Source organism: Martes martes (genome assembly GCF_963455335.1).
Source record: "Martes martes genome assembly, chromosome: 16".
In the NCBI taxonomy this organism is placed as follows: Eukaryota; Metazoa; Chordata; class Mammalia; order Carnivora; family Mustelidae; genus Martes; species Martes martes.
The window spans coordinates 20169731-20188478 of record NC_137904.1 but is presented as its reverse complement, the minus strand read 5'-3'; the positions used below and the strand labels follow the sequence as shown (position 1 = coordinate 20188478).

The 18748-nt window shown below is 56.3% G+C and overlaps 1 protein-coding gene across 1 annotated transcript in view; it reads right to left on the bottom strand.

The window, feature by feature from the left end:
* Positions 1-8112: 8112 nt before the first annotated feature.
* RTN4RL1 (reticulon 4 receptor like 1) overlaps positions 8113-18748 on the bottom strand; it is a 68363-nt gene continuing 57727 nt past the window's right edge. The window contains exon 2 of the mRNA XM_080827361.1: positions 8113-11276. Within this exon, the coding sequence (XP_080683487.1) occupies positions 9952-11276 (1325 nt within the window). The 3' untranslated portion in view covers positions 8113-9951. The remainder of the gene's footprint in view (positions 11277-18748) is intronic.

Genomic DNA, 18748 nt, shown 5'->3' with positions numbered 1-18748 from the left:
ATAAATTTGGCTTAATGAAAAGCTCGCTACATTAATATTTCATTGCAAATCTGTAGACTTGCAATCACTGCCTCCCCTGGTCTTCGAACTGACGTTTGCAAACTGCCACTCGCCGGCGCTTTGCTTCGGACCAGGGCGGCCCCTTTCTGGAATAGTGAGGAAGGCAGAGAGCCTGGCTTAAAAAACGCTGCTGCCGTCTTCTTCTTAGTCCTTGTTTCGCCCCCTTTCCCTTCTGTGAGAGAGTGGGGAAGTAGACAGTTTTGTCAAAGCCAAATGGGTTTGAAAGGACAAACTGGTCAAGAAAGTCTATTTCCACCCCAGCCTTTGTGGCTTTTCCCGCCCAGGTTGCCCTAGCAGCCAGTGACGTCATCCCAAGGACAGAGCGCCACCTGTGGGAGAGGGTGGAGAGCTGCAGCGACGGTTACCTGAAGGTTTGCTTAGGCTGTGTCTGCACCCCAAGGCTGGAATCCTTCCCAGGCAGGGTCTGACGGAACGCTCTCTCTAGAAACCCACACATACCCAGAAGGACTTGCATCAAATTCCAAAAGATTTCTGGACACACTCTTCCCTCATCCCCCCAACCCTCACACGGACTCTGGTTAGGGATCCTAAATCTGGGCAAACAATTCTCATCTATCATTTCTCAGTCCAGTGATACATTTACAGTTAAAATTGTAATATTTCACTCAGAAATATCCAAGCAAAAATGTGATATATCTTATCTTGGTCTCTGTCAGAAGCTTTATTTTTTCCTCATCAATGTTGTTTAAATATAAGAAAACTCTACCTAGGGCGCCTGGGTGGCTCAGTTGGTTGAGCAACTGCCTTCCTCTCAGGTCATGATCCAGCAGTCTCAGGATGGAGTCCCGCATCCGGCTCCCAGCTCTATGGGGAGTCTGCTGCTCCCTCTGACCTTCTCTCCTCTCATGTTCTCTCTCAAATAAATAAATAAATAAAGTCTTTAAGAAAAGAAAACTCTACCTAAATAGATTAGCCAAAGTAAATTTAGATTGGAAAAGGCAAAATAACATGATGTTATACAAGAAGTTACCATAGAGGAAAGCTGGGTGAAGATATATGGACCCTCCCTGTACCTTTTGTTGGTTTCTTTCTTATGAACCTAGAATTATTTCCAAATAAAAAGTAAGTTTTTTAAAAATGGAAAAGAGGGGCACCTGGGTGGCTCAGGTGGTTGAGCATATGCCTTCCGCTTGGGTCATGGTCTCAGGGTCCTGGGATCAAGCCCTGCATAGGGATCTCTGCTCAGTGGGGATCCTGCTTCCCCCTCTCCCTCTGTCTGCCTTTCTGCCTACTTGTGATCTCTGTCAAATAAATAAATAAAATCTTAATAAATAAATAAATAAAAATGGAACAGAGTTGGGGTGCTTGCCTGGCTCAGTGGATAGAGCATGCCACTCTGATCTCAGGGACATGAGTTCAAATCCCACATTGGACGTGGAGCCCACTTAAAAAAAATGGAAGAGTTTTACTAAGATAAATTGTAAAAAGTTATTACATCACCTATGATAAATTAACATATGAACCAGTGGTTACCCATTCACTTTTTAAGCCAATTTGCTATTAGCCAATTTAAAATTGGATACAAAATTTAAAAATTCATGAAAATATTCCAAACAAGCAAAGCAGACATATTTGACTGAAAATTATTTTGATGACTTTAAGTTAATTTTCTAAATGAACGAAAACAATGAAACGAAAATACAAATTCCCAGAACAGACTCAAGGTTCACAAAAAACTCTGAATCAAGGCTGAAAATCAATGATCAAAGATGCGTAAAGCATAAAGAGTTGTCAAAAAGGCAGTCACTTGAGGGGAACAGCCAGGAAGTAGCTGCTTTGTGTTTATACACAGGTACCCCCAGTGGGAAGACTGTCAGGTTCCAGTAGCCCTAGGCCCTCCGTCTTCCTTTCCCATGGTGGGAAGAAATCCCCTCATAGCGCCTGCAGGGGGAGGGACCGTGGGTCAGGGTCTTCCTTCTCTGCCTTCACTATTGGAGTCCCCTGTACTTAATGTGGGGTCCTCTCAGAAACAGAGAACCAGGCACAGCTGTCAACAAACTGTTGAGGGCACCTGGCTGGCTCACTCTGTGGAGCATGTGAATCTTGATCTTGGGGTTGTGAGTTCAAGCCTGATGTTGGGTGTAGAGATTACTTAAAAATAAAAAGAAAGAAAGAGAGAGAGAAAGAAAGAAAGCGAGAGAAAGAGAGAGAGAGAAAGGAAAGAAGGAAGGAAGGGAGAAAGGGAGAAGGAGGGGGAAGGAAGGAAACTGTTGAAACCATGCTGGCCATCTTGGGAATTTCCTGCCACTACACCCCTGTTCTTGGTGGAAAGGAAGGCAGAGAGCAGGGGTTCTGCCAGCTCCTTCACTCACCAGGTTGGTGACCCCAGGGACCTAGTTTGGGAAAGTCTAAGGAGTCAGGAGAGCTGAGAACTGCTAGGAAAAAGTTCTGATTTCCTCTCCAGGGCTTTCGTAAATCAGTTCCTCTGAGCTGGAAGCTCCTGGGGTGGGAAGGAAGTGATGGGCCCGCCAGGGTTGATCCCACTCTTCGCCAGGGGTCATGTGGGATGGGGTCTTCCACTCAACAGAAGGCAGCACGGGCTGAGCTGGGGAAGAGCCACTGCCTGGGACTTAGAAGCCAGGTTTAAATTAGCAGGAATTAAGCCCATTCCTGCATCTGTTAACACAGGCATTCCAGTTCAATCTCCTCAGAGGTGACACTTCCCAGTTAGTTATGGGTTGTGTCTCCCAGGGGACTTAAAAAGAATCAGAAATACCGCCCTGTTCCCTGGACTTAGGACAGGGAGTGGACGAGGAGGCAGCCTCAGCAAGAAGTCAGGGCTGTAACCCGGCAGGGCCGAGTCCGCTGTGAAAGGAGCATGCGATCGATGGATGAAGCCTGTGAGTGAGAAGGTCCGGGGGAATGGGCCAGCGGGGGCCCCGGGAAGGCCACTGCGGGGGCTGGGCCCAGTGTGGGGCTGGCAGGAGAGGAGAGAGGAGCTAGTCTAGGAGTCCGGTGCGAAGGGAAACGTTGGCTGGCATCCTCCAGGTTGGGCTGGAGTAGGGCCCTGAGGAGGCATGCCTCGCCTGTGAGGCAAGAGGGCCGTTCTATGGGGTGCTGGGGCAGGGGCAGGAAGCACAGTGGGACTGATCTGGGATCAGGGGCCACTGGGAGGCATGCGGTTCACAGAGAGCACAGTGGGGCCCACCTGGGGTGGGGCTGTGAGCCCCTTTCCCACAAACTCAGGTCACAGCTGGCAGAGACACAGGTGAGGAGGCGAGCTTGCAGTGGCTTCTGGAAAGAGGGCTGGTGTGGAAATTCAGAAAAGCCTGTATCTGAGGCTCACCAAGTGCCAGACGCTCAGTGGCACTTTAAATGCCACAGATAAAAAGTGAGAGACTCTCCAGGTGGCAGGCGAGACGAGAGGTCAGGGACCCAGAGCCTCGGGCTCAGACGCCAGGATGAAGAATAAAAACACCTTGGAGACCCCTGTGACCCTGAGCATGGGGGCAGAATGTCAATGCAGCCTGGCTGGCCTGCAGCTCTGAGCTGAGGCATGTGCAGGACAGGCCCAGAATCTGTAGATTAAGGGCTTGTGGCCTCTTCAGAACCACCACGGTGCCGGGAGCTGGACAAACCCCTTCAGGGTCAAGGCTCAGTGGGAAACACAGAGGCTCAGTGCTCAGACGAAAATGGGCCACTCGTCACGCCCCTGCTGATGTCCCTGATGGATGGTCACCCATGTGTGGGGAGAATGGGCCCTCTGTCCCTCTTCTAACCAGCCCCCTTGTAATCAAAAGGGGTTGCTATCAGTTGACAGATAAGCCCATTGTGTATGGGCACTCTTGTTCCATGGCTTTCCAGGGCGTGGCTGGGCCACTCACGTGCTTGGTGGTCAGATCTGTGGACAGCACGCATGTCCCACGCTCAGTCACAGGAGGGACAGTGACAGGAGGTGGTGGCTGAGCAGTGCGCGTGTGCCTGCAGGTACAAAATGTTTCTTTCTCTATTGCGCCCTCCAGTCCGTCTGTCTGTCTGTCCGCATCTCTCCTTGCTCTCTTTGGTGCCTGACAGCCCCATAGGGTTGTGCTTCCCGTCTCCTGGAGACACTGTACGTGCACTCTCTTTGGGGTCTCACTGGGACTCGACCTTCCCTTGTCTGGCCCGTCTGTGACCCCCAGCGCTGGCCAGGAGTCCCTTACTGGGTTTGTCCTGCTGGGCCCGCCTCACCAAGGAAGTCTTACTTGGTGAGGATCCCTTGACTCTCTCGCATCTCTCTCTCTCTCTGGCAGGAGTGGTAAGAGGTCACCTGGAGGATCCACATCTTGATTCCAGTTAGCTGCCTCGCAGAGGGCATCACAGTCCTGCCCGTGACTGTCTCCGAACCTGGGCAGGGGAAGGCTCATGATAAGGGACCGGTTGCCTGGGAGGTCTCCCACCTGTTTAGGCCCTGAGCACTTGCCTCTCCTCCTTCCTTAGAGCCTGCCCCCTGGGGAAATTGTATTTACAGAGATGGAAGAGTTTCATGCATCTCTCGCTTCCTCTCTCTTTCCTGAGGCCCCGAGAGGGAGCCGCAGAAGCCGTGGCTGGCAGGGCCCCCCTGAGACGCCTGGGTGAAAGAGGAGGGGCTGCATGGAGCCTCAGCCAATTTGGAAAGCAACGGTGACCCAAACAGGTGTTGCAGTGGTCGTGTCAAATTCTGCCATTCAGGCGTGCCATTAGTGTGCACACAGAAATCCATGACACAAAAGGCCCAGCCTTCCCCACCCCGCCGGTGCTTAGAAACTCCCGGCTCTAATGAGAAATGAGAGCTGAAAGGAGAGAGGTGGGGGCTAGGCCACATCAGTGCAGGCTGGAGCTGGATCTCGGAGGAGGCCGACCCACTTCTTTTGGAGGTAAAGGGCCTTGCGGACCAGCCCACTGAAATGTCACTTGAATTAGCCACTGTGACCCACACAGGGGGCTCCTTTGTCCTCCTCTCTCCCTCGTTACTCTGGGAGGGAGGCCTGTCCACACAGCACCCCTAGCTACTCGCTTTGCTTTCCCCTGGGGCTTCCCTGGTCCCCTCACCCAGGGGACATCTTATGGCCATAAACCTTCCTGAGTCCAGCGGCCCCCTTGAACGAGACAGGCAAGGACATCGAGGGGGAAGGTACAGGTGGGCACGCCTGGCGCTGAGCCTCCCTTTTTGATTGTGTGGTGAGTTACTTAGCCAACAATAGATGTTTATGTGTATTTTTTTAGAGCTTGTATTTATTAACAGCCTGCAAAGGGGAGACCGCGATATTTGTTCTGAAAGCACAGTGAGTTGAAAGGGACAATTAGGGGAGCAGAAAGAGATATGGAGCATGGAGCTGTAAAAGATATTTTAATGCGCAATCAAAGGGTTCTTGAGATAGTTTCCAAGTAGACAGAAGGTATAAGAAAATTGGCCCATTACAAGCTGATAGTGGGGGATCAGTGACACAGGACGGAACAACGGCTGATGTGTGAAACTCCCACTGGAGGAAGGTGAGTCCGGAGAGCCAGACTGGGAGGAGACGAGCCAGAATGTCACCATGGCCGGGTCAGTGGGCTCAGCAGCATGGCTTGACCCGGACCCAGTCGAAATGTACACGCACTTCAGTCAATCAAACAATGTGCGAAGGGAAAGGCTGGCATCCTCCGGGTCGGGCTGGAGTAGGGCCCTGAGGAGCTGGGTCCCGGAGGTGAGTTCTGGCCAGGGATATGTGGGGACAGCCTGGGGAGTTGGTGAGCCTCGGAGAGATTTGCTGCTGGGCCCAGGGAGCCCTCCCAGCAAACACACTCTCTCTGACCCCTGGGCCCTGCCTCTTGTCCTCCAAGAAGCTTTCCTGCCCCCCACTCCCTGGCTCTCTCAAACTTGCCAATAGGCCTTCTAGAACCGCATTTGCCACAGTGGCAGAGTGCTGGGTGATTAGTTAGGTGACAAGTAAACATTTGCTAAATGGGATTCTTGGCTCCCTGGTAATGAACAGCCCCTAGCAGGAGAAAATAAGGGGGAGATGCTGTCTGGAGGGTTCTGGGGGTTGCCTGTGGTCAGCCAAAGGGGGCACAGGCAAAGGTGGTCATGCCTGAAGGCAAGGGAGGGGCTGAGGGCTGAGCCCTGCGTGGAGGGGAAAGGAGGAAGCACGGGGGACCAAACGGCTATGGGATACTTTCCGGGCTTGGAAGCAGCAGGTGTCTGGGAATGGGACTGTGGCCCAGGCAGATTTCCAGGGAGTGCTCCAGCATGCTGGCACGAGGGAAGGATCTGGCTGAGCAGAAGAGGCAAGTTAGGATGATGAAACCCACTGTTGAGGAACATTGGCAAGCGCGCCACGAGTAGGGACACGTGCTCAGAAAGACGCTGGGGGTGTGGGGTAGGGAAGAAGACCGCAGAGGGGGGCCATACCACCACTGCAGAGTCAAGGCCAAGTCCCTGAGTAGGATTCCCCCAACCTTCCCCTTGCCAGGCTTGCCTCCCACGCCCACCACCCGTCACAGGGTTCCCAGTCCTCAACTTATAGCTCTCTGCTGGTATCCCAAACCAGCACGATGCTGCTGTAACCCTCCAGCCTTCTGCCTCGAATACTCCCCGCACTCTTCTTTGGTCACCTCCTCATCCTGTTAGAGCCATCAGGTGTCACCTTCACCTGGAAGTCCTCCTGGACCATCCTCACCTCAGTTGACTTTCTCATGGTGGGGGAGGGGCCACTAACAGAGGCACCAATCACATACCTGTTACCACATCTAGGCCCTGCACTCCTTATAGGAGAGTCACATCTTCCCACTTTTATGTCCCCAGAGCCTGCGCCAATGGCGGGCACATGTAGGCCTTTGATCAGCACTTGTTGAAGGGAAAGAGCCTAGTGAAGATGGCAGAGGGATGACCCTGTTAGGAACACAGGAGGAGGACAGGATTCCCAGGGGCAAGAAGCCACATCTCCAGGCCCTGGCCCACCCAGGAGGAATGCTGTGTCTGGTGACCAGAGAGGTCTAGCCCCTGGCTTGTCAACTTGCTCTGGTGCTTTGGGCAATGGTGCCATCGTTCCTGCGTGGCCTGTGAGCTGCTGAGTGACAAGTGATGTCATTCACGATAGAGCCGCTTTCATTCCCGCTACCTCTTAGAGGAGAAAGCTGCTAAAAATACACCCAGCATCCTGGGCCCCTCTGCCTCGCCTCTAATAACAGTCGGCAGCCAGAGACCGAGCTGCACTTGACAGAGGCGGTCATTTATAAAACATTAGCATTTCTCGTACTGACAATTCACTTTCATATTGCAGGACTTACTAAGTCTGTTTAAAAAAATTTAATAAAGTGCTTGGACTCTTGATTTTCCCACTGAGGGCTTTGCTGTCTGACGCTGGAAATGAAATCAACAACAGGAAAACATCCTTGGGTTCCGAGGGACAGCCGGGGCCAGGCACCGGCCTGGGGAAGAGCAGGCGGGTAGCGGGAGAGCGCGTGTTTTGCTCTGCCGTCCCCACGCTCCTGTTAGTGCAGGTTTCAAGCCTTGTACCAAGGAAGATTGTTCAGTCACACCTGAAAACCCAGCTCTCCCCTCTCTACCGAGGAGAGAACTGCCTCATTTCTCTGAAGCGAGAGAGGTAGGTGCAGCCCCCCAGACCCTCTCTGCTGCCGTCTCAGTGGATCCCTGGCCTCCTGGGAAGCTCTCTGGGCCCCAGGAACTGGCAGCTCCCTTCCAGCCACTCCTGAGGCCCCGAAGAATCCACAGCTCAGCTGCCGCCGCGGGTGTGGCTCTTGGGAACCAGCCAGGAAGGATCCAGGGCCAGCCTGGTCCAGAAAGAGCCGCAGAGACTGGGCCAATCCACAGCCAGGGTGTGGGAAGTGAGTCATGTTCCGTGAGGGTGAGGGAAGAACCCTAGAACAGAGAACGTGTGTGTGTGTGCGTGTGTTCGCACGCGTGTGCACACATGCATCCCAGTGAGTCAGCGTGCCCCTGCCCCATATGGCTCCTCCCGCCAGCAAATACGCTGTGCCCGGCCAGGCTCACCCACCCCACAAAAGCCTGCGATCTGCTACCACTTCGGGAATGTAGGGTTAGGAAATGAGAAACAGGGTTCTTGTCCAAGAGAAATTTTTTTATTATTGTTTTTCTCTCTTCATTGGATTCGGTGTTTCTTGCTCCTCACACACATCCTCTCTGGTGGGGAATTCAGGTTTGGGCAGAGCTCAGAGGAGATGGCGCCCAGCGGGGCCCTGGCCAGCAGCATGGCCAACCTTGACTGGAGCCACTGTCCCCTGACTGGGTTTGCCTGTTCCATGCCCTGCACACATCCCCACTCCTGACCCCTGAGTCTGGCCCCCTCTGCCACTGCCGCCGGTCCCCGGGCATCTTCAGAAGGGCCAGGAGGTAGGGGGCCTCCATAACGCAGAAATGCCTGAGATGGTTCTTGAAATGCCCTCTTTGTTCCCCTTCTGCTAAGGCCACCTGATGCTTTCCCTCCTGCCACCGAGCACAGGACCCTTGCTGGGCTGGCCATCAAAGAGCCTCAAGGAAAAATTCAGCAGCTGAGCCGTGCTGGAGTCCTGGGCTCATGCCCGGAGTCTCCCCAGCCTGTCCAGACCGTCACTGGCAAAAATGCTAGGCCGACGATGACACTGCCCGGCCTCTTGGGCTAACACTGTGGTTGCTGCCTGCCTGTCGGCAAAAAAAAAAGACCCAGAGCCCCTCCTGGTCCCCTTCTCCATCAAGCCCTCCCCTAGGGCCTGGCTCCCTGATGTCCCATGAGCTGCTTCTCACTTCTCGCCCCTGACGACAACCCCTGGTACAGTGGAGGTGATGGGGTGCTCTGGGGCGGCAGCCAGACTTGTGTTGCATATAAAAACAAAGCGATGCTCTAAACATCGAAGAAGATTGGTCCCCTGAAGTGATTCTTGCTGCCTCCCCTTCTTCTCCCTGGCCCTTCCCACTGACACTTTGCCCTAGGCCCTGGCAAACCCAGGTTATGATGGGGACTGTCATTGCCAGGTTGGGATTCTAGACAAAAACCCTACAACTCTTCTCTTGCTAGAAATCACCAATACAACCCTTAGTTCAACAGATATAGTTTTCTGTATAGTTTATAAACATGAGAAGACATACAGTTTGGTAGGGGGGTGGGGAGGGGCCTTGTGCATGTGTGTGGACAGTGTGTATATATATATACATGTATATATATATAAGTTGACTTAGTTATAAGTCAAGTTATAAGTCAAGTTTAGTTATAAGTCAAGTTATAACTGCACCTCCTGTGAGAGCCTCACTGCATTCGATGCAGTTCTGAATTTCAGCCTCTGATGATCTTTCCTTTGGTAATTGGTTCTTGGAGCCCAGCAGCTGGGCCTGGGTCTGCCAGGGTTGCCTGAGACATCAGGAATGAGAGGCGTTCCCCCCGGGGGGAGAGACTAAGGGCTGGAGTGAGGGCAGGTTGACTCTGTGGCCTCAGGCAAGGGCCAAAATGCCACTTGCTCCTGTGCTCCCAGATGGCTGGGCCACCCAGCCGCTTGGGTGAGCCTTGTCTGTTCTCCTCTGAGTCCTGCTTCCTCCAGGAATGGCGGGGCCCTTCAGACCTCTGCAGTGACCGGGATTCCACAGAGCCCAGCTCCTGGGGGGCACGGGGGGCACTGTCCCATTGTTGCTAATGAAGGATTCATTTTGCGTGCTTTAACTGCCTTGCTGGATGGATGCTGTCTGCGGGCACTTGCCAGGGCCTGGCCGGGACAGCTGGGTGTGATGCTCAAATCCCTTCCCACTTTGGGGCTGTACACTTTGGGTTTTATAATCCACGGGCAGGGCCCAGACAGCAGCTGAAGCCTTTACCAGCCTTTGCCCGAAACCCAGCAGACCCTCTGCTTGTTCAAAAAAAGAAAAGAGATTCTGTTCCTTGGTGGATGTGTGGCAGTGCTGGGTGCTGGCGGCCCAGGTCCTCAGCGGAGAGTGACCACCAGCCCCAGTATCCAGGCCAGGAGGGAGGTTCCCAGTGAACTGCCCGAAGAGGCCTGCTGCACCCCGCTGGGGGCACGGATGGGGGTCCTGCGGGCACACTTGCCCTTCCTCTTGGGCCGGGCGGTGGGCATGATGTCAAAGCTGAACTTGTGCTGGTAGTCAGGGGCGTAGTCCTGCAGCTCGTGGGCCTGCTTCCCGGCGCCCGCCTTGGACACCTGGTTGCGATTCCTGTGGCTGGTGCAGTTCTTGCCGGGCTTCCTGTAGCCTGGGCGGGAGCCGGGCAGGTGGCCATGCGGGTGGCCCTTGTCCCTGGCAGGGCTGCGGGGCGGGTAGTGCTCCTTGCGGGCGGCCCTGTCGGTGGTGGTGAGCGTGTGCGACTTGATCTGGTGCGGCGAGGCTGGCCCGGTGCAGTTCCGGAAGTCCTCGGCCCTCAGCAGCTTCAGGTCCTGGCCTTGGCGCGCCTCGGGGGAGGCGCAGGGCACCGCAGAGCTGGAGCCGCGGAACCTCCGCAGCCATTCCCACAGCGAGTGCGCCCGGCAGCCGCAGTCCCAGGCATTCCCGTTGAGGCGGAGGAACTCCAGGGCTCCCAAGGGCGCCAGGCAGTCGCCCTGCAGCTCCGACAGGCTGTTGTTGAAGAGAAAGAGGGTGGTCAGCCGGCGGAGGTCGTGGAAAGCCTTGTGGTGGACCCATTGCAGCTGGTTCTCATGCAGCAGCAGCCGGTCCAAGTTCACCAGTCCCCGGAACGTGTCCTGGCCCAGGCTCCACAGCTTGTTGCCATGGAGGAACAGGTGGCTGAGGTTGACCAGGTCCACGAAGATGTCGTCCTGGAGGTACTCGATGTGATTGTCCTGCAGGTAGAGGTACTGCAGGCTGTGCAGCCCGCTGAAGATGCCTGCGGGCAGGGCGCCGAGCCCGCACTTGTAGAGGTAGAGGGCGTGCAGCTTCACCAGGCCCTGGAAGGTCTCCGGCGCCAGCGTCCGCAGCTGCCGGTTGTCGCCAAGGTCCAGCTCCTCCAGGTGCACGAAGCCCTCGAAGGTGTTGGGGTCAATGAAAGTGATGTTGTTGGAGTAGATCCACAGGGTGACCATAGCCGGGCTGAAGTGGCCCTGCTGGAGGACGGTGATGCGGTTGTTCTGCAGGAAGATGCGTTCGCTGTCCTCCGGGATGCCCTCGGGGATGGCGGCGAAGTTGTGCGCCTGGCAGCTGACCGTCATGGGTGCCGGGTAGCACACGCAGTCCCGCGGGCAGCCGCCGCCCAGGGGCAGTTCCCCGGCCAGCAGCAGCAGCAATAGTTCCACACAGCACCCTGGCGGGGGGAGGGGGGGATGGGGAGGGGAGAGAGAGCACAGCCAGGTCAGGGGGGGCTCGGGGAGGCGGGGGACGGACGGGCGCACCATCCCCCCACCCCTTGGCAGGGCTCTGTCCTGGGCTGTGCCCAGCCCGGCGGTCTGGGATGGCAGCCCTCTGAGGGAGGTTCCTGCTGGGAGGAAGGCAGGGGTCAGGCCCAAGAGGGGCCACAGATGACACTCTGGCGCTCCACTCCCGCGGAGGGGGCCAGCCACAGGCCCAGCTGCGAGGAGAGCTCCGGGACGCGCGCCAGGAACGCGTGCCAGGAACGCGTGCCGTACCCTAAGTCCCGCCCCCAAGTCCTAGCCCCGCCCCAAGCCCTAGCCCCGCCCTCAGACTCCCGCGGGCAGTGCTGGGGTGGGGGTTCCTCTCTACCAGCTCTGCCACTTACTCCTATAACAGCACATGAACATGTACTGAATCAGACTCCTGGTCTAACAAAATAAATACATGGAGGCCTGAAGAGTCCTTTAATGTATTTTTTTTTAAATATTTTATTTATTTGACAGAGAAAGACACCGTGAGAGAGGGAACAGAAGCACGGGAGTGGAAGAGGGAGAAACAGGGAGCCCGATGCAGGGGCTCGATCCCAGGACTCCGGGATCATGACCTGAGCCAAAGGCACACGCCCAACGACTGAACAAGGCAGACGCCCAACGACTGAGCCACCCAGGCGCCCCAAGTCTTTTAGCGTCTTCTTAATAACAAAGCATGCATGCAAGACACCAAAGTTCATCTCTAAAGCTGTCTCATTTAGGGTGCCTTCTGTGTCCTCAAATACGTGACAGTGCTCTGTGACTCAGTTTCCTCATTTCTAAATAGTACTAGTGTTCCTTGTGGCGCTGTGAGGATGTGCTAAGGGGCGTGTGTGAAGGCTGGGGGGAGACACCAGGGCTGCCTGGTTTTGGGGCCCCGGGCGCTGTGGAGTGAGGCTGCCCCCCTATCTGGTCCATCTTCTGGCCCCTCCCCTCTCCGCACCTCACTCCCAGGCTGTGTGCTCCCGACTGGTGGTTGCAAACAAGGCTTTGCCTCTCGACCGTCCGGAGCATTTCCTCTGTAGCTTCCCTCTAATTGGGCATTAATTAGGCATTCGTTAATGGATCCTTAAAATAATTTATTTTCGGATGTGTCCAGCCTGTGGTCGGATAATAGCCCTGTGCTCATTATCCGAGCGGCCTCATTATAGACGATCATCATTACCTGCCTTTTTCCAGGGCCGCAGCTGCCCCAGGCTGCCCGGCAGGCGCGACGGCGTGCAAGGACAGGCTCCAGGCCGGTAGCCCCCACCCTGCAGGGCCAGGCAGCCACCTCGTCCCTGCCCAGATTTGGCCTCTTGCCCGTCCCTTCCAGCTTGGCCGGCCGGGCCTCTGGGGAGAAGGCCAGGGCCTGGGGCAGCTCAGCTGATTCCTGCTGTCAGCTCTGCCCAAAGTGTATAGAAAGAACTCACACTCCTGGCCACTCTCTGACCGGCCTGCTCCCAGCCTCACCCGGGCCACTAGGCCAGGCTCCCAGGCCTGCTGCTGGCCTAGCCTCCTGGCCAGTCTCAGGCAGGCCCAGCCGCCACTGCCACCCCCTCATTCCCGGCAGAAACAGCATCATAAATAAGTGACAGTTCCCAGCTGTTGGGAGTTATGGGCTCCCAGAGAGTGGCAGCTGCTTCCCGTCCCCCTGTAATCACCCGGCTTCCACCGAACGTTTTCAACATAAAAATCATCGCATATAATTTCGTTTTTGCATAATTGGGTTCGGTTGCGATTTCAGAGCAATTATGACCTCGGTGGCGGCGGTGGTGGTGGCAGTGCAGCTGTAAGGACCCTTTCCGGGCTGGGCCACGCTCTAGGTGGTTCCTGTGGTGTCTTCAGTCATCACCACCAGTAGATGGCCTGCAGGCCTCAGCCTCAGTTTCCCTCTCTGTAACATGAGTAGGAGGTGATCGCTTTGCCAGTGTGCCCTACATGGAGACTCAGGTCTGACCTTGGGGCCCCCATTGCCCACCACAGTCTGGCAGGGGGTCCCAGCTGTGCAGAGGGAAGCAAGAGTGTGAGGGACTAGGAGCCTGGACGCCAAGCCCCAACTGAGTCTCAGGGAGCCTGCGAGATGCTTTGAACCTCCAAAAGCCAGGGGTGGGAGGAGGGCCCACTCCACACTGGCTGCAGCTTCCACAGAATCTGACACCCCTTTTCCCCTCTCTCGGCAGGCACCCCTCACCCCTGCCCAGGCTGCTGTCTCCCAGGAACCTCACCCAAGTGAAGCGGTCCCCACCTTGCCATTCTGGGGGGGCCTGGGGGGCTCCTCCCAGCTCAAGGGCCTTCACAGGGCTCATTGTGCTAAAGGGGACCAGGCCATGGCCATGAACTGGTGCTTGTGGGACACACAGTGCCACACCAGACCCTGGGGGCAGGGGTAAGCTATGGCAGGCTTAGTACTAATACCACTTGACATTTATGCAGCTTATGAAGTTTACAAAGTGCTCCTGCTTGCACTTCTCTGATCCCCAGCATTACTACGTGGTGGGGGGTTTCCCTGGCCCCAACAGACCTGGATGGGGGCCGACAACCCTTCCACCTGATGTTGTGGCTGTGTCCCCATAAGGCACCGCGGCTGGGCTTCTCTGAAGTGTCCCCTGAGAAGCTGGGGGCCCCAAGGAGAGCCATAACCCTTCCTTAGAAGGTGTCTAGAAGATTCCTAGGTGCCCCCAGGGAATGTCGGGGCACAGGGAAACCAAGCAGAGAACCCAGTTTGGATGAAAAAAACCAAATCCCCCAAATTTAGGCATGGGCTGAGCAGCCAGCAGGTGTGTGGGGTCAAGGCAGGAGCCAGGGCAGGAGCCCTCTATGTCCTTCCTATGAGAGGGGCCCAGGAGGAGGCAGGGCCCCCAGCCAACTGCTTGGAGCCGCTCTCCATCCTTCTGTGCTGTCCACATGCCTGGGAGCCAGCCCAGGGAACCTGTCCTTGCCCTACCCCTGCCTCCTTCCACTGGGCACTGGGGTGGGTCCCTGCTGAATTTGCTTCTCCACCCTGGAAGCTGGTCCCATCTCCAAGGCCCTGGACCAGCCTTCCCAGCCAAACTCACCCACCTCTAGCCCCTGTGCTCAAGCCAATGGGTGCTTCAGTCCTGGACCATCACCCAGCCAGGCAGCTCCTCCTGTGCCCCCCACCTTGTGCCAGTGGGAGCCCCAACCCCGCTGATTGCCTGATTAAGGTACTAACAATGAGGCGGGTGTCTTTGCTGAGTACTTTAAGATCACAAATTAGCATCCTGTGAAGGGGAGTTGCATCCCCTCCCATCTACATCCTCAGCCCTCTCCTGGTGTAGCAGGGGTTGCTGCTCTGCCTCAAGGGGCTGAAGAAAGCCAGGCTGGGCCTCATCCCCCCTTCCTCAGGCTCTCCTCCTTCTCTCCTCCAGGGACATGCGCCCCACTGACTGCTCAGCTACTCCCAAAACTCCTGGCCTCCCACACATCTGAGCTCACCTGAGGCTCCGCAGGCTCATTCATTCTTTCCTCCTTTCAGTACTTGCCCTCTTGCAGTGTCCAATGTGCTAGGGCAGGGAGGAGCCCAGGCAGGAGCCCTGGGGTTAACTGGGCAGCCCTCATGGGTTCATTAGCAGATAGAGGGGCCCCCAATCCCAGGCAGTCTGGTTAAGTGCTGAGGCCCAGAGTAGGCACCTAAGGGTGTATATATAAGGGGAAGCTCAGGGAAGGTCTCTGCCACCCCTATGCCACCTCCTCCATGAAGCCTTCTGCTCCCCTGGTAGCATAGAGAATACCCCCAGTAGAGATTGTATTGTTTACACGTCCTCCTTCCTACAAAACACAAAACCCTTCACCTGCTGGGAGGGACCTTGCAAGGGGAGGGGATGAGTGGCTGGAACATGGGCAGCAGCTCATCCAGGCTACTCAGCAACCCCAGATGTGCTTATGAAGGGTCCTGTGGAGCTGGACCTGGCAGGATGCGTGGGAAGGGCATAACAGGCAGAAAGCACAGCATATGCAAAGGCACTGAGGTGGGGAAACAGATAGTGTGCCCCCCTCTTACCCCAGACCCCCTTTACTCTCTGCCTCTATGAGTAGCCAGAGCTTCCAGGAAGCTGTAACACCAGTTCTGCGAGGCTGGGGACACCCAGGCCTGGGGAGGCCAGAGAGGTCACCATTGGAACCAGCACTGACAGGACCTCTGGTCCAGTCCCAGGCCAGATGACCAGAGTGGCAGGGGGCCTGCAGCTTGCCCACCCTGGAAGCAGGAGGGAGCTAACCAAGGAGTAGGACCCAGTCCTAAACACGGATCAGGTTCTTTACATGGACTCCTCACACCACCACACCTATCGAAGAAGAAATGAGGCACACGGGGATTGGAGGTGGGGGCGGAGAGGCTGGTCGAGGCCACAGAGCTGGTGAAGAGGGTGGTGGAACAGGCCTCACCCCCTGCCTTCAAGTCCAGAAGCTCCAAGTTGCCTGGGGCAGGCCCTCCCAGGCCCTCCCTGGCCTTAGATCCTCCCCCCCCCACCACCTCTCCCTACACCTGCGCAGGGACAGCCCCATGGACTGGAATCCCCTGAAGGCCCCCAGGCAGGTCCGCAGGGCTCCTGGAGCCTCAGAGACTCGTCAGTCATGTGGCCAATCCCTCTGGCTCTGCAGCCCCTGCCATCCCCACAGGGCCTCTCTCCCCCACCCTCCTGCCCCAGCCTTGCCAGCTGCTTTTCCCTGAGCCAATCAATGCTAACCAAATGGCTCTGCTGGTCAGATAACAGCCTCGGGCCAGGCTGGCTGCACTGGACAGAGCTACTGGCGCCCCAGCCCACTTGGCACCATCCCTCCATGCCATACCCCAGTGCAGGCCACTTCCTGTAGCGTCCCCTCACCCCAGCCTGGCCCAGCCCTGAAGACAAGGAAGCCAGTCCAGGGAGATGGGGCTTCCCTCCTCAGCCCCCACCGAAGACACCTGTGATCCACCCGCCTCCTCCAGACCTCCATGTGTCCAACGCAGTCCCTCCGAAGGTGAGCCGCGGCTCCTCCACCCCCCAAGCTGCCTTCACCCGCATCTTCTCATCTTCTCTGTGTCTGGTGAAGGCAGCGCCTTCATTCTGGCTTCTCAGACAAGAACCTCGGACTCGTGCCAACTCCTCTCTCTAACTTCATGCCCAGTCTGCGGGGAGTCCTGCGGGCGCAACTTCAAAACGTACCCAGAATCCACCTGTGTTTCCCAGCTACCACCCCAGCCTGGGCCCCCGTCATCTCTCCCCTGGCCTAGTGCCATAGGCTCCTGAGCAGTCCCCAGGCCCCCAGCCTCGCCCCTCCATGTCTCCTAACACAGCAGCACAAGTCTGCATCAGAGCACATGACCCCTCCACTCAAACCCTCCTTGGCCCCACTGTGCTCAGTAAGACCCTTCAGTCTTTACCAGAGCCCTGGCCACCGCCCCCCAACTCCCGCCCTTCCTCCCCCAGCCTCTTCCTCCTTCCTCCTCTTATTCACGTGTTGGGTGTGTCCTGCCTCCAATCTTTGGCTGCTCCTTCCTCCTGGAGAGCTGCCCAGGACACCTGCAGGGCCCCTGCCCTGACCCCAGCCTTCCGGTCTCTCCCAGGGTCACATTCTCAGTCAGGCCTTCCAGAGCAGCCTATTTAAAATAGGGAAGGAACCCATCCCTATTTTACTTCCCTGCTTAACACTCATCCTCCTCTAATAAATTATCTCATTTATTTATTTATCTTGTTCCTTTTCTGTCCTCTCCCACTGAATGTCAACTCCCTGAGGACAGTGATTTTGTCTGGGGCGTTCCCTGATGAGCCCCTGGGGCCTAGAATGGTGCCTGGAACATAGCAGGTGCTCAATAAACAGAGTGGTTCTTATTAATACCGAGGCCTCCAGGAAGAGCAGCCTCAGCTGTGGCTCTCTCTCGATGGTCCCTGGGCCATCAGAGAAGGGACAGAGTGTGGGGAGAGTTCGGCAAGGGAAGATACACACCAGGCCTGTCCAAGGGGCAGTTGACCAACAGAGCTTGGCCTGGGACTCAGGGCTCTCCCAGGACTTGGGACTTTCAGGGCTAAAACCGGTAAGTCCCAAACAAACCAGGACAAGTCGATCACCCTATCTGAGGCCAAGACCAAGCCATCCTTCTGAAAACCAAAATCTCTGGGCCCAGGAAGGGGAGGTGACACACAGGCAGGAAGCATGAGTGTTCTCTAGAAACCCATGCCTCAGGTCTACTGCCTGCAGCCTGGGAAGCAGGCCCAGCCTACACGGAACCTATGTGTGTGCACATGGATCTGAATGCATTTCTGTGCACACGTGTGCTATTGTGTGTGTTTAGCAGTGCATGTACATGGCCTCATATACATGTGTATGCAGTATCTGAGTACAGGCACGTGTGGGTGCAAGCTCATGTTTATCTCTGGAGGCCACCAAGGGGGCTGGCAGCCTCAGGGCTTTCGTCCTGCAGCATCCCTGAACTCCAGCCCAGAGAGGGGGCCGGGTCTGCGATCTCCCCGGGTTTTTTTTGTTGTTGTTTTTAAAAATTTTATTTATTTATTCGACAGACAGAGATCACAAGCAGGCAGAGAGGCAGGTAGAGAGAGAGGGAAGCAGGCTCCCTGCTGAGCAGAGAGCCTGATGTGGGGCTCGATCCCAAGACCCTGGGATCATGACCCAAGCCGAAGGCAGAGGCTTTAACCCACTGAGCCACCCAGGTGCCCCCGATCTCCCCGTTTTATCTCGACACTCACTCTGGCTTTGTCTTTAGCTTCCGCTCTCCTCCCTACAGGCTCAATGCCCTACCTACTCTAGGGTCACTCTCAGCAGGTGGGAAGCCAGTGGGCCCTTACCAGAAGAGTCCTTGGCTTTTTCCTGCCATGACGAGCCCCCTGCACAGGAGTGGCTGGGAGGCCGTGCTAACCGGGTCGCCGAGCTCTCGCAGGTGGGATGCTGGAGGCTGGCGTGAGCAGTTCTATACCCCAGTATTGCCTGGCTTTGGGACCAGCCCCACTGGGAGCACCCTTTAGCTGGGCAACCTAGGCGGGTCACTAAACTTCCAAGGCCTCAGTTTTTCAGTCCAGGAATTGGGAGGCCGAGCACCTGCCTTACTGGGTGTTGGAAGCGCTCAGTGAGGCTGTGCCCCTGAACCGTAGCCCGGGGCAAGCTGAAGGAGAGGCATTGCCAAGGGTGATGATCGTATTACTGGTAGTGTTATCAAGGGAGCTGCTGCTCACCCCCTCGGGGTTCTCCCCAACCCCCAGTATACCCTGGCTTTCACCCATCCACCCTGCCCTCCCAGAGCCCGGAGTTGTGGCAGAGAGACCTGACAGATCAGACACGGAGTCCGGGCTCAGACTTAGGTTCAAGTTCCTTCCTTGCCAGGCCTTGGCTGCCCCCAGGGCACAGCAGGTGGGGATGGGGTCTTGACCTCTCTACTTTGCCCTTTCTCCCAGTCCATCCA